Source organism: Oculina patagonica, chromosome 10 (genome assembly GCF_052425735.1).
Source record: "Oculina patagonica isolate OP01 chromosome 10, crgOcupat, whole genome shotgun sequence".
Lineage (NCBI taxonomy): Eukaryota > Metazoa > Cnidaria > Anthozoa > Scleractinia > Oculinidae > Oculina > Oculina patagonica.
This window is the reverse complement of record NC_135767.1, coordinates 16,255,293-16,269,155: the sequence shown is the minus strand read 5'-3', so window position 1 is coordinate 16,269,155 and position 13,863 is coordinate 16,255,293. Positions and strand designations below refer to the sequence as shown.

Here is a 13,863-nt window from a genome sequence, read left to right as displayed (position 1 = left end):
ATGTATCTAGCATCAGGGTCATCCTGAGCCACTCGGGCTGGGTAACCCAGGGAGGCAATAGCAGCGAATTGGTCGCTTAAAGTCGAGACTGGACGCTAATACTTATTTCCTTCCTTAATTCAGGTTGGGCGCCTAATCGAATAAATATGGCATGTGGACAAATATCCCTTATCTCTGATCGGCTATTACCGAAAATTAAAACTAAAAAAAAACAACAACAAACAAACAAAACAGAGATAAGAAAACTAAAACTAAAAAGTATTATACATGAAATCCTGTAAAAATTAATGATATAACCAGTTTCTTCAGGTTTATTAGAAATACCATGCACGTTGGTGGTTTCCTTTTAGACTGTACAACAGTCGTTAAAGCGCTTATCGAAGGCCCGAAGCGCCGATCGTATGGCGAGCCTCGCACGCCCGCAGGGCGTGCGACAGTTTTGACATTGGCTCCAGACCTCTCGCTCTCCCGAGCGCGTTCGTAAAAGATACGACTGTTTTGCAGTCTAGTTGTCTTTGTACAGTAACGTTTTGACGTTTGCTTCAATTCGATGGTAGCTTTAAACATGATAGCAAAAGTTTTTCTTAAACGAGCATTTCTTCATTTCATTCGTAGTCAAACAGCTTTAAAAAAAAAAGAATTTTCCGTGCGTATTCAAGCAATCATATTTTCTTTTCAGCGCAGCGTGGGAACATAAATTCAAGAAAAATCACAGAAAGCTAACAGGTAACAGCTAATCTACACGCTTAAACTTGTCGCACCTAATAAATCGGGAAGCGAATGAAGGTGTATGAATGGCGTTCTGTTGCGGTCGCGACTTCAATCCGACATGTAGCGCCGATATGAAAAACCACTAGCAGCAGCCGCAAAGATTTCCACGTGTTTGGACCGATATTTGTGAATAAAATGGCTAAATGGTCAAAAAATGACGCAAAGAAATTCTATTTCTGACTTAAAAAAAAAAACATACGTACAGTGCATCCACAGTACACATATCGTTTCTCTTCCCGATGTATCTTTGAATTGGGGGACATATCCGGAGCTGAAAAATCGTTGCGTTTGCCTTAACTTAACAAACACTGCTGATCTCAAAGTAACATTGGACTGTATATATTTATTTTGAAAATCATGTTGTTGTTGTTGTTAGGGCTACTCCCGTTTTGTGGGGTGCTGATAGATACCCTAACGGCAAAGCAATACACACTTAAAGTAGAGGACACGTTATAACTGTCCAGCGATAATCTTGGTTGTGTTCATGATTGCTTCTTGGCGGTAACACAAATCAAACGTAGACAGCTTATCGTCTATTCCTATTTTTATTTTATTTTTTTTTTTCAACTGCAAGGACTACAAAAAATAAAGATAATAGAATTTTTTGGAACTGTGTAGTATATAGTTTAATCCTTTACGGCTTACTTTCCATACCATTTCTAAGACCATATGTCATTGCAGATGTATAAAGCAGCACTACACAATATGCGTTTTGTTTTTTCACTTTTTTCTTTAATTACAGGGACTACAAAATATAACAATATAAAAAATCTTCGAACTGTGTGGGTTTATACTTAAACTTCTCACTCTTTAATGCTCGGTAGCATTTATAGAACTATATTACTGCAGATAGATAAAGCAGTACTACACAAAATAGTGTTTTTTCAATCTTTTTTTCCCTGCAATTGCAGGGACTACAAAAAATAACAATCAAAACTTTCTTCGAACTGTGGGGTATATAGATAAGCTTCACACTCTTTAATCTTCCCTAGCATTTCTAGGGCTATTTCACTGCAGATATATAAAGCAGCGCTACACAAAATAGTGTTTTCAAACGTTTCTTTCTGCAATTGCAGAAACTACAAAATAGTAATAATAAAAAAATACTCGAACTTTGGGTTATATAGTTAAGCACCTCATTCTTTAATTTTCCAAAGAATTTTACGACTATATAACTGCAGTTATATAAAGCAGTAATACACAAAATAGTGTTTTTATACTTTGTTCTACAATTGCAGAGACTACAAAAAATAACAATAAAAAGTTCTTCGAACTGTTTAGGGTATATAGTCAAACTGCTCACACTTAAATTTTCCGTTACATTTCTAGGACTATATTACTGCAGATGTATAAAGTAGTATTACACGAAATACTGCAACCCTAATAAAAACACGTAGTTGATGCTAAGAATGTGGGTTATATTCGTTATATTAGTTCAGCCTTCCGAATGCAGCGGGCTCGATTGGTTGGTCTACCATCGCAGCACAGGTTACTTCTAACAATTGTTAGATAGTCCAACAATCACTCGCCAGCGTTACCGAGAGCCTCCAAGCTACGACGATTCCAAGCTTAGACTCTCCAAAGGGGAGTAGAAGCTAGGAATACATTACGAGGGATGACACCGAAGTTCTAACCATCGAATCTGACGATCTTCCTAACACAGCTATTTTATATATATTTTAATTCCAAATACTCAGTATGTATCAAGTACGATTCAGTTGTTAACTGGAAAACATTGAAATTGCTTTAAAGAGATACAAGTCTAAACTATCACGTCTTACCACATTTTCCTACAATTTGTAAGCGTGCATTCAGTAGTTTAAAACTAACAAGGAGGCTGCTATTAATGGGTAAATCAACTTCTTATAATTTTATGCTACTAAAAAGTGAGAGTAAATATTGCAATGCGCCCTATCTCTGAATATAAGGTGTAACCGCTTTGACTCTAACGAAGTAAACTAAGCATTACAATATCACTGTTTCAGTCTTGTGTTGCTGAAAAACAAAGACAAGCTGTTAAAACCCCTGCGTCACGAGCAGAGCCCCTGACGCCAGTTGAGGGTGGACAAGCATGGAGCGAGAGAATCTAAAACATTGGGTTTTCGTATTGCGGCTCGTCATGAGTGGGATAACGCAGCCTTTCGTAGTGATGATGGTCAGGTGTTGATGGTCGTCGATTGCTTGTTTCCGGCAGATTGTCGGAAATTTCACTGTCCAGAAGTACCGGATCATTCTCTTCCCCCCTTCGCTCCTCATAGTGCAAAGATTGTCTCTCATGTAATTGCATTTCACTCAAGGATTCTGGTTCTGGTGTCACCCTGCTGTTCCGCCGCTGATCCATGTACAACTTCCATCTAGGGTTAGACGAACGGCAGTACCTAAACAAAAATCAATCAATCGTTTGTTTAGCAAAAGGCACGGAAAAATTATGTGGAGGGATATGTGTAATTACAAGAGTAACGATGACGTAAACACACACAAAAAAATATAATCAGTCAAAAGCGACAAACCACCCCCAAAAAGTACAATAAAAGAACACCAGCTGGACTGGGGCTAATTTCGGCGCTTGTTGCCACTGATTCCCGCGTCTCTTGGACAATCGCTAGGTAGGACCCAATTCATTCTTTAACTTAACATCGATAATAAAAATAATAATAATAATAATAATAATAATAATAATAATAATAAAAATAAGTACAATAATAATAATAGTAATAATAATAATAATAATAATAATAATAATAATAATAATAATAATAATAATAATAATAGTAATAATAATAATAACAACTTTATTTAACGAGGGTAAAAACACTTTTAAGTTAAAAACTGAGAAACTAATGGCCCTCATTATATTATACATAAAAAATGATAATTGAAATGACTAAAACAAAATACTAAAATAGAGTTTAACTTAAGAAAAAGAGAAATTGTCGAGACCTATGTATGATTCTTTAAGGTAATTCACATAATTCTTAAAAATTAGAAGCAAGATTATTAAAAGCAAGATATTTACAGTTCGGCTACTAACCGGAGTTATTTAAAACAAAACTGATTATCAGATTTCAGAACACGAAGACTTAATTTAAACTAAATTCTCTTGAGCCAAAATCTGTAAACGCTTAATTAAACATCGGTGGTATATGGGAGGGGAAGGGCGTCTATTGGAATTTTCGTTCTATAAAAAACACCTCTGGCGCCCTTCTCGATTGCTCTCATTATTTACATGTGCTTTGGCGACAAGCACTAACATCGCATCCGATTCAAAGAAACGAGATAGAAAGCAAAGCTGGCATCCTGTTTTGTCTTTAAACACGTCCAGTAGATGGTATCGATTCTGGATATATTTGCGATGCTCTTTGTTTTCGGTTATTCTCCAAGTCACCGACAGACGCGAAGGAAAAGAAGACCGCAAAAGTCGAGGTCTGTCTACACACATTGTGGCCGGTAGCTCAGATTTTGCACAAAGCAACAATAATAACTGTAGAACGTCTCTGAATTTTTTCAAGACCCATAAAAAATAATTTTCACAAGAGATATAGTAGATTGGAGCTGACTGATCGATCCAGAAGACAACTACAACTGACACACGCATCAGAAGTAAACCGTCGCCGCAGCAGACAATCCACCGCAATTTTCTACAATGTCGCGCATGGCGCTTCTTCGTTGCTTTCCTTGTTGTTGTGGTACTAACTGGCAGGTTACGCACTCCGGGACGACTTGAGAAAAAAAAAAAGGCAATCTAAAATTCAAGTGAAGTGCACTCGGGAAGACTAGACAGCCCGCCATTTTATTACGTCACGCTATTGTTTCGCGCGTTTTCAAGGTGGACATACCGTGGTCCTGGACTGTAAAAAAGGACGCTAATTCTTAAAGGCAAACTTCGTAATGGGCGTCGAGTTGGCCCCCACACAAACTGTTTAGTGTGTTTTCGCCTATCAGCAGTGCGTCTATATCACTAGGTGAGCGCGGTTGTCTAATGGTCTTGACCTAATGTACTGGACCTCGGATCGAACAGTCCAAGCTCGAGCCCTGCGCGGGGCACTGCGAAGAGTTGTGGGGGAACACTTAATTCTCACAGTGCCTTTCTCCTTCAAGGTGTAAGTAGGTACCAGAGAATTTACTGCTTGGGGTAATTCTGCGATGGACTGGTATCCCATCAAAGTGGTATTAAAAATACTCATAGTCGCTTCATTCTATGCGGGAACTGGGATAAGCTTCGGACTGATGGACCACTAGGTTCGGATGCAAAACTATACCTATTGTTCTTTGCTTGCAATTCTCCAGCGGAGGATGGGCCATGCAGGATTGGAAAAACAAATCGAGTACTCCTTTTTTTAACGCCGGCATCGCAATGTAATCCGATTGGTTAGTTTCGCTTTTTTGCGTTTTAGTGACACCCATTAGTCGCACTGTAAACACATATCTGTAAGTGGTAAAGCGCAAGTCATACTGATCTTATTTTTGCTCAGGCCAGGCCATTGCAATAATTGGTTCATGCCCGGGGGATGGGAGGGGGGGACCTTCTTTGTGACATGACTCAGCAGCGTGAAACATGAAACGCAAAAACCGCCACTATTCGCATTCCATACGCATGCAGTCATCCACATTTCAATCTTTCTGAGATAAACAAAACTTTGGGTGACAAAGCCGTCAAAGAAAAGTGCCGCCTTTCTCCCCCCCCCCCCCCCCAAAAAAAAAAAAAAAAAAAAAAAAAAACCTCTAACCTGGTAAAATAATAATAATAGAAAGAGTTGCTTAAGTTAAGGCCAAGAGCAACTCTAGAATCACGAGTCCTTTCCCAACGTTCCAATCACATCCACTCTTATACATTTTAATCACTATCCTTTTTTCTCATCGGAAGCTTGTACCAGGCGTTCGGTTAGTTGGGGAGCAGCGCGAAAAAAGGCGAGCGAAAAATAAGGGAACGAGTGTGCGCTTTCCACTCGCCGGTCTTCGCGCTAATCCCGTTTTTCGCGCTGCTTCCCAACTATCCGAACGCCTGGAACAGGCTATCTCATCGGCTAAGAGCATACAGTTAATTCTAGAACTGAAAGCAAACTGCAGCTTCTTCACTAATATGCTAGCAGATTAGTAAACAATTTGTAGGATACGCGCGCAATTTCAATTCACGAGTGGTGAGAGGCAACTCGCACACAGCGAAGTAAAAACATGGCTTGTCGATTCGCTTCTTCAATCGAGCTGAGAAATCGAAAAATTGCTTGAGGATAAAGACTCGAAAAACACAAAAAGATCGACAAAAGTTGCAAAGGAACTGTTTTAGAAATACCTGGAGGAGAAACACATTCGTGAGCCGGACGACATAAACGAATTTGCACGCGTGTTGAAATCGTTTGTCGTTATTTTCTTAAAAAAATGTTTAAGGAAAACGACAAAAGTATTAAGTTTAATAGACATGTTTAGACAAAAACTTCTGTCATCTTCAGTTAATTAATGTAAAAAGCGTCATTACACTAGTATCCCTCTAGACTTTAGATCATTTATAAACTGCAAGCCTTTAGCTTTTTTTCGGTTTCCCGGAAACCCAGCCACAATCTTCCTTTGAAATTCCCTGTTCAGTTTGTTTGGTTCTTGAGTGTATCACTTGTTTGACGTCACGGCGCCCAGTGGGGAGCTGGGTCTAGACCGTAGATTTGATCAGGCAAATGAAAAAAAAATCTGTCATATACACTTTAAGCTCAGCCTTCGGCGTCCTTGATCATCTGGATATCACCAAGTCGAGTCTTCGTTCCTTGCTGCGCAAGCTTAAATTAACGAGCGACTCTCAAAGTTCATTTACAGAATCGAATTTGATTGGCTTTAATAACAATAAAAGTTCGATGGTCATGCTTTTGAAAGCAAGGCATGCGCAAATAAACCGGAAGTCCAATATTTTTGGACTTCCAATCAGATTGTTTCAGAGTCGCTTGTTTCCCAACTGCTGGTCAAGGTTAACGAAGACCCTAGGTATATGGATGGTAACACAATAAATAATACTTTTCATTGCGCAAAAAGGGAGAAAGACGGGCTTCATGATCTTCAAATAAGTTCAAATACTTTTCAGGAGCAGAGTTTTTGAAACAAACATAAATTAATAAATAAATAACTTCACCAATCTGTGAAGATTCTAAACCAGCAAACTTTCCGTGCAGTTCTGTTCTTTTTTAATAACTGACTCCGGCCACAATTTGCTAGATTTACTCGTCAAAGAACTTTTAAGTCATTAAAGCGTTTTCTGCCTTGAATCGTTTGTCTTTCTCTCTTTCTTTAGTTTATGACTTTTAAAACTTAGTCTTATAACTTTAAAACGTTTTCGTCGTATTGCTGATCCGTGGATTTGATTTTGTGTGTGTGGAGCTGAACCTGTGTTCAATTCTTGAAGAAGCTGTTATTGTTTACCGTGTCATCCGATGAATGCGTTGAAAAACCAGCAGCTTGACTACGAAATTTAAAATCGATTTCACTTTCTTTGACAAACGTTTTTCAAAGATATTTCAAAAAAGAAATAGACCACACTTTCTATGATTTCATTGGCGCAATAACCCACGTGGGATTTTAGGGGAACTTTCTAAAAGCTCATAAATCGCTCGCCTGGCGGCTTGTGATTTACAAGCATTCGTCATTACGCCACAGAAAAGTGGTCTATTGGAATGACCAACTTTTAAGCACTATGGACCATTCAGAATTCAGCTTGTTAAAATAAGTGCATGTACATGCATATATATCAACTTTAAAATGTTTCAGACGAACATGTTAACTTATTTTAAAAAACTCATTAATAATTCATAAATAAAATACAAAAGAAATTAATGTTTAATGAGTGTCTTTATATCTGATAAAGACACGGCTAAACTTTACGTCCAATTTTCTAGGCCAAAATAACCCCAAATCTAAATATTAGTGCAAGAATGAGTTGATCTACACCAGAAGATTTTTAAGCCGTTCAATAAATTCGCAGTTCGTGTTTTATCAAGTCTAAAACACTCGGCTGTGCGTCGTGTTTTAAACTTGATAAAACACTGCTGCTCATTTGTTAAACATTACGTAATGATCCCAACTGGAAGCGTGTTTCCAGTATTCTTCTAGACATACCTGCAGTACAATCCTATGGCGACGACGAAAATCAGGACGACAGAAAATAGTGTTGCCAGTATTACGGTGGTAGTTTTGCCACTCTGGTCACCTGAAATTTTGATGGAAAGAATGAAAGTAAGGTCATCGTCATTCTGCATAACGCGTCCTTTTAAACTTTGCAATCTTTTTCCAGTTTTTATAATCATATAAGTTCATACATTTGGTATGCAATTGGTAAAAAGCTACGAACCTAAATTTTAATATTCGTAAAAATGAAACCGTTTTATTAGGGACTTTCTTTTAACGATTCTTAATTAGTACAATTAAAAATACCCTTATGGCAAATTGTAATGTACCCTTACCTTTGATGCATTTATCACTGTTAGCAGTGCCTAGGTTATCGGTCGTTTTTCCTGTGCTACAACTTTTACAGCTGGGCTGGCCTTCCTTGTCTTGGTATCTGCCTTTATCACATGGTTTACACTTCAAACTCGTTTGATCGTGAAATGTTCCCACGGGGCAAGCCACTGTTTAAAATCAAACACAAGTTTTAATTGATTGCTAAAGTACAAAGCAACAAAGTCTACTGCTCCTCCATCATTACAGATGCTGGACCATCGCGATTCAGTCCTAGAAGGTTTTGCAAGGCTAACTGCATCACTATTTCGATGCGATAGCAGTCCTTTTGTATTTTTGTATAGGGGCTGAGTTAGCTAGTGGCCATAGAATCGGAACTAAGGTCCAGTTATCAGTGGTCATCAACTGAATGATTCGAGTCCTTATGCAGTAGTCAAGTTGTATCTTTAGGCAATACACAAATGAGTTATAAGAAGAAACCCCTATGGACCAGTATACGTATCCATTAGGGTGGTGGGGGGTTAGTGGGTGAATGAAAACAAGGTAAAGCTCGAACATCCCATTCATCCTGATATCAGGTTACACGGACTAAAAACACGGTTACAAGACCTCCTAAGCACTTAAGTTCATGGATAAACATATAAGGGCATCGGTCTTATTTTTTATGTTACAATTAGCAATGTATTTTTATGTTAGCTAGCCATAGTTAAACACATAAAAATTGTACAAGTAATAATTTATATAAAATGTATCAAAAAGGATATACAAATAATAATATAACCGATGCTTAACAAATCTCATGCCATCCCATACCACACTTCATCTCATCCAAATAGGTTTTTCTTAATTAAGATGATACTTACCGCATCCCTTTCCAGTATTGCTCCTGACAAAGCCAGGACTGCAAGTAATATTCGAGAAAAGATGTTTAAGTGAAGATCTCTCGGCGGTGCTGTTCATTCCATGTAAACTAATCGTGAACTGCCCTGTGGCAACAGCGTACTGCATTTGAAACAAGACTGCTTCACTTGTTTCTTCGATGTTGTCTACCGTTGAAGATAAATCAACTGATTTAACCAACAGGGAAAACAGAACTTCAGTGGCTTGATCCACTGATGATCTTCTTTTTTTGGCTTTCGATTCACACCCGGGAACGGTGACCTCTTTTAATACGCATGCTCGACAACCTGGAACTGTTGAAAGAGTGTCAGTAATTTCCTTCTCGACTGCGGAGCGTAACTCTTTGGGACTTTGAATGATGTTGCATTGCATACCAGGGAACTTTATCGAGAAGCCATGTTCTATTTCTTTTGGTTCAGCGTCACCTGTGGTTGGAAGTGAGTCATAATCAGGACTTCAAAGTTTTATTACGGGTAGAAAACATAAATGTACGGGGGATCCTCATTTAGATATACGTTTTGCAGGTATTTGTTTCAATATTCAGAAAATGTAAATGTGAAGTTGGAGATGTAGGGCGTGGATAAGGAAAACATACAATAATTAAATTAATTAATTAATTAATTAATTAGATAATTAAATTGGCATGATTTAATTTCAATTTAGATACGTTATAAGAATACATGCTGTCCAATTTGGAATTGGATAAAAAAATATTTTTACAGTGGAACCCCGATATAACGATATGCCAAGGGAGCAGTAAAATTATATCGTTATATCTAAACTCCCGATATTACGATATGTCCGTAAAATAACCGAAAATATCGTTATATTGGGGTAAACATAACATATACTTTTTTCTGGATAAACAGACTTTATTTCATAGGTACTGAGATTTACTCATGAAAATCGTAGGGTGTAAAAATCGTACTGATTCAGAGCTTAGCCAATCAGGAGCACGAACGACAAAATTTCACTGTGAAAAAATATCGTTCGTCCAATTAGCAACGCGAACGACGAATTTTCACTGGTGATGAATGAACGTATTCAAGGAAACGTCATCCCACAGCCGTTGCCGACAAGAAAACCCGCGCTTTGAAAAATGACCGAGGGAAGGTTTGCTTCTGCTTCTTCAGTTGAAGAATTCATTTTAGAACAGGAAAACAAAAACACCGCTCAAAAAACTGAACGAGATGTAAAATTGCTTGAAAGATTTTTGATAACGAAGAACGAAGACAGAAAAATAGAAAATATTCCGGCTGTTGAGCTGAATGAATACATCAGCCAATTCATCATTGCCGTCCGCACCAAAGATGGAAATAAATACGAGCCGACTTCTCTTCGAAGTTTAGTGGCTAGCTTCGAAAGACATCTGAAGAAAAAGAGCTATTCTGTAAGCATAATCAACGACTTGGTGTTTGAGAAAACCAGGAAAGTTCTACAGTCTAAACAAAAGCAGCTAAAAAAGCTAGGAAAAGGAAATAAACCGAAATCGTCGGTAGCTTTGACAAGCGAAGAGTTGAAAATATCGTGCGAGAAGGGTTTGCTCGGTATGTGTAGTCCCGAGGCACTTCTAAACACGCTCTGGCTAAACAACACTCTTCACTTCGGACTCCGTGGGTGCCAAGAACATCGTGATATGAGTAAGCTACTGAAAACGGCAAGCGGAGTCGAGTACTTGGAGTTCAATGAAAGACAAACAAAAACTAGAACGGGATCAGACTGCAGCGATGTCAGAACCGTACCGCTGAAAATGTTTGCGACCGACGGAAAATAAATTGACTGAAATAAATTGTGATTTATCTTCTTGATTTAACTTTGTTATTGGCATGGCTTCCTTTATTAACAGACATTTGACTTAACTTAAAAATTTTGAATGCTGTAGATCTTTGATTTACTCAGTTGTTGAGCACTTGAATGGTTTTACAGTGTCATTTAATTTTTGCAAATAAATTTGTCTACTCAGTAGCACGGAAAAGAAAATCTCAGTACCTATGAAATAAACATATTACAGCATGGAAAATGCTTTGTACGATTTTTATTCACGACAGCTATCTACGATGATATACGAAATGATACTGTATATAAATAAAGATTACTTCATGGAAAATGCGCGCGTACGATTTTTATTCACGAGTTGAGTAGTGTCATAAAACGAACGAGTGAGCGTAGCGAACGAGTGAGTTTTCTGATACGTATCAACGAGCGTCAGAAACGTTAGAGATAACCCGTTTACTGTTCTGTTATTGTATTAAATTGAGTGTTTTGCTTAAATTGTGACTGTGTACTGATAATATCGTTATAGATTTTACGCTCGGTTCGCTACAATCTCATCGTTTTATCGGGAATATCGTTATATCGAAGATCGTTATATCAGGGTTCTGTCCCATACATTTTATTGTAACTTTTGCCGGGACATAGAATATTGATGGTTATATCGGGAATATCGTTATATAGAGGATCGTTTTATCGGAATCCACTGTATTCCCAAATGGACAGACATGCAGTCCTCTTACTTATAAAGAGGGAATCCGCCAGGGTTTTGAGAATTAATTGGACAAAATTATGTACCAAAATTATCAACTTCTTATTGTGAAATTCTGTGCTACTGTTTCAAATATCTTATCAAAAGAAATCATTTCTAACAACACTAAACATCAAAAACAAACTTCCACTGATCATGAATTCCACTGAATCGCTTTAAAGACGATTTTACAAAATAGCTACACGTGAGATTTTTCCAATAGTTTACATGGTTCTTGTGAACCTTCTCAGGCTCTGATAAAAAAAAATGTTGTTGGTGTTATCACGGATATTAGACAGTTCTCAGACATTAAAGGATAACAGCTGTGCTGACAACATAAGATTATATATGATATGATTTCAAAGTACGATAATGACAATTTTCTTTCCATTTTTTGAACAAGAAGCTTCATCCATCGATCCCCAAGGCAAATCAGATGGGTTTTTTTAAGTGACTAGCTTTGATAGCGGTTTTTATTGACGCTTTTTGACTTAAACCCTGTAAAAAAGATTTGAAGTGATAAACCTTGTAAGGTTTTAATCTGAAAATTGTAGGTCTCCCAGCTATAATCAGTGATAACCTTACCACTTAAGGCAGCTCATTTTTTATATGTATCAACATAAGTTTTTGTTTTTTTTTTTGTCGAAAAGTATCTCGACCAATAAACACTGCATTGAACGCCAACAACAGATACACTGAACATTCCGAATTTTAAGCGTCAACTGAGTTAAACAAACATTTACAGCTGGTTGCCTAAGGTTCAATTTTCCCCCATGCGTGTTTCGTTCGCCACATGCCGGACGTTTTTGGCCTGACCGGGATTTGGAATCGTGACAGAAACGTCTCTGGCTGCCAAGAGAACCGAGCATAAACAAATGGATTCCATTATGCTATCTTACTCACTTAAGCACACGGGTACGTTTAGATCTGTCTGGCTATTCCATTTCCAATCTGTGTCAGGTCCACAGCCATATGTTGTTATTGCCTCAGCTTCGAAAGAGTGACCTTTATCGCAGGTCAGGACACATAGATTTTTCCCAGCAACCTTTTGGCAAGATTTTTTTCCATTCTTGGGCTCTTTCAATGTCGGACACACTGTTGAGTGGAGAGAACACTGTAAGTGCTGTTTTTAATAATCGTGCAGTTGGTTATTTAAGCAAGATATATGATAAGGCCAAAAGAGATTAAATAAACTATTATTATATTATTATTATTATAACTCGTAATATATACACTCGATAATTCAGTTTCTTTTAACTGCAAAAGAGATTAAATAAACTATTAAAAAAAAAGTATATTTACCAACGTTTCATCCTTGACTCAGAAGACTAGTGAAAAGAACGTCATTTTAGCAATTCGACAGAGATTTATTCGTGATGGAAACATGTACTCATGCACACCACCGACCTAAAGAGGTTTGCCAACCAAACTGCTTTGCGCGATTGTTTTTCTTTATTGTCGCGTAGAAAACTTAGCATCCGAAATTGCATTACGATACTTCAAAACCACCTCACGATCGACGGACACAATTTCAAGAAGGCAAAGGGCACCGAAGGAAGCCATGGAATCAAAAACGAGAGGTCATCCAAGTGGGCACATAAACACCATACCTGCTTCTTTGATGATCTTCTTTTCGCAGTTAGTCCCCCAATAACCCTTGTCACAGACGCAGTCATAACGGTCGACGCCATCCTCGCACTTTCCGTTAACACAAGGATTTGAGCGGCAGTCATCTATATTGATTTCACAGAACGAACCTGAGAATCCAGCTTGACAAGTACAGGAGGTAGTTCCCTGACGAGATTCGCATTGGCGGACGTGCGAGCAGTTTGTTGTGCACATGTCAAAAGCTGCAAAGCAAAAAAGTGAGTCACGTCGTTTTTTTACTTATCATTTAACCCTCTCATGCCTTGCAAAGCTATAATGTAATTTCCAAACTGAATATTCAATTTTACTTTCGTTGTCATAATTTTTATTGGTATTTTCCTTCTTTTATTAACAAGCACCAGCTCTATAAACTAATGTCGTTTTAGAATAATTTATAAGTTGTCGCTGAAAGATCCATTAACTACTCTAGATGAAACTCAAGAAAAAACACAATAGAAAGTTAAGACCTAAGAAAAAGAACATCTTTAAACATGGACGTCATCTTGATACAAGGATACAGGAAACGTTGCCATAACAATTATGTACTTATACATGTAAAATTATAAATTAACACTGTATTTTCACGCCAAAGC

The 13,863-nt window shown here is 37.7% G+C and overlaps 2 protein-coding genes across 2 annotated transcripts in view; one reads left to right on the top strand and one right to left on the bottom strand.

Annotated features, from left to right (window-relative positions):
* Positions 1–1,481: 1,481 nt before the first annotated feature.
* LOC144628958 (uncharacterized) overlaps positions 1,482–13,863 on the bottom strand; it is a 74,003-nt gene continuing 61,621 nt past the window's right edge. Inside the window, exons 30-35 of the mRNA XM_078487083.1 lie at positions 13,234–13,473; positions 12,527–12,718; positions 9,066–9,527; positions 8,202–8,372; positions 7,864–7,954; positions 1,482–3,149 (exon numbers count right to left, since the gene is read on the bottom strand). Coding sequence (XP_078343209.1) covers positions 2,858–3,149; positions 7,864–7,954; positions 8,202–8,372; positions 9,066–9,527; positions 12,527–12,718; positions 13,234–13,473 — 1,448 coding nt within the window. The 3' untranslated portion in view covers positions 1,482–2,857. The remainder of the gene's footprint in view (positions 3,150–7,863; positions 7,955–8,201; positions 8,373–9,065; positions 9,528–12,526; positions 12,719–13,233; positions 13,474–13,863) is intronic.
* Positions 10,202–10,876, top strand: LOC144628744 (uncharacterized protein KIAA1958-like). Its single transcript, XM_078486867.1, has one exon. It carries the CDS (start codon positions 10,202–10,204, stop codon positions 10,874–10,876), a length of 675 nt encoding a protein of 224 aa, XP_078342993.1.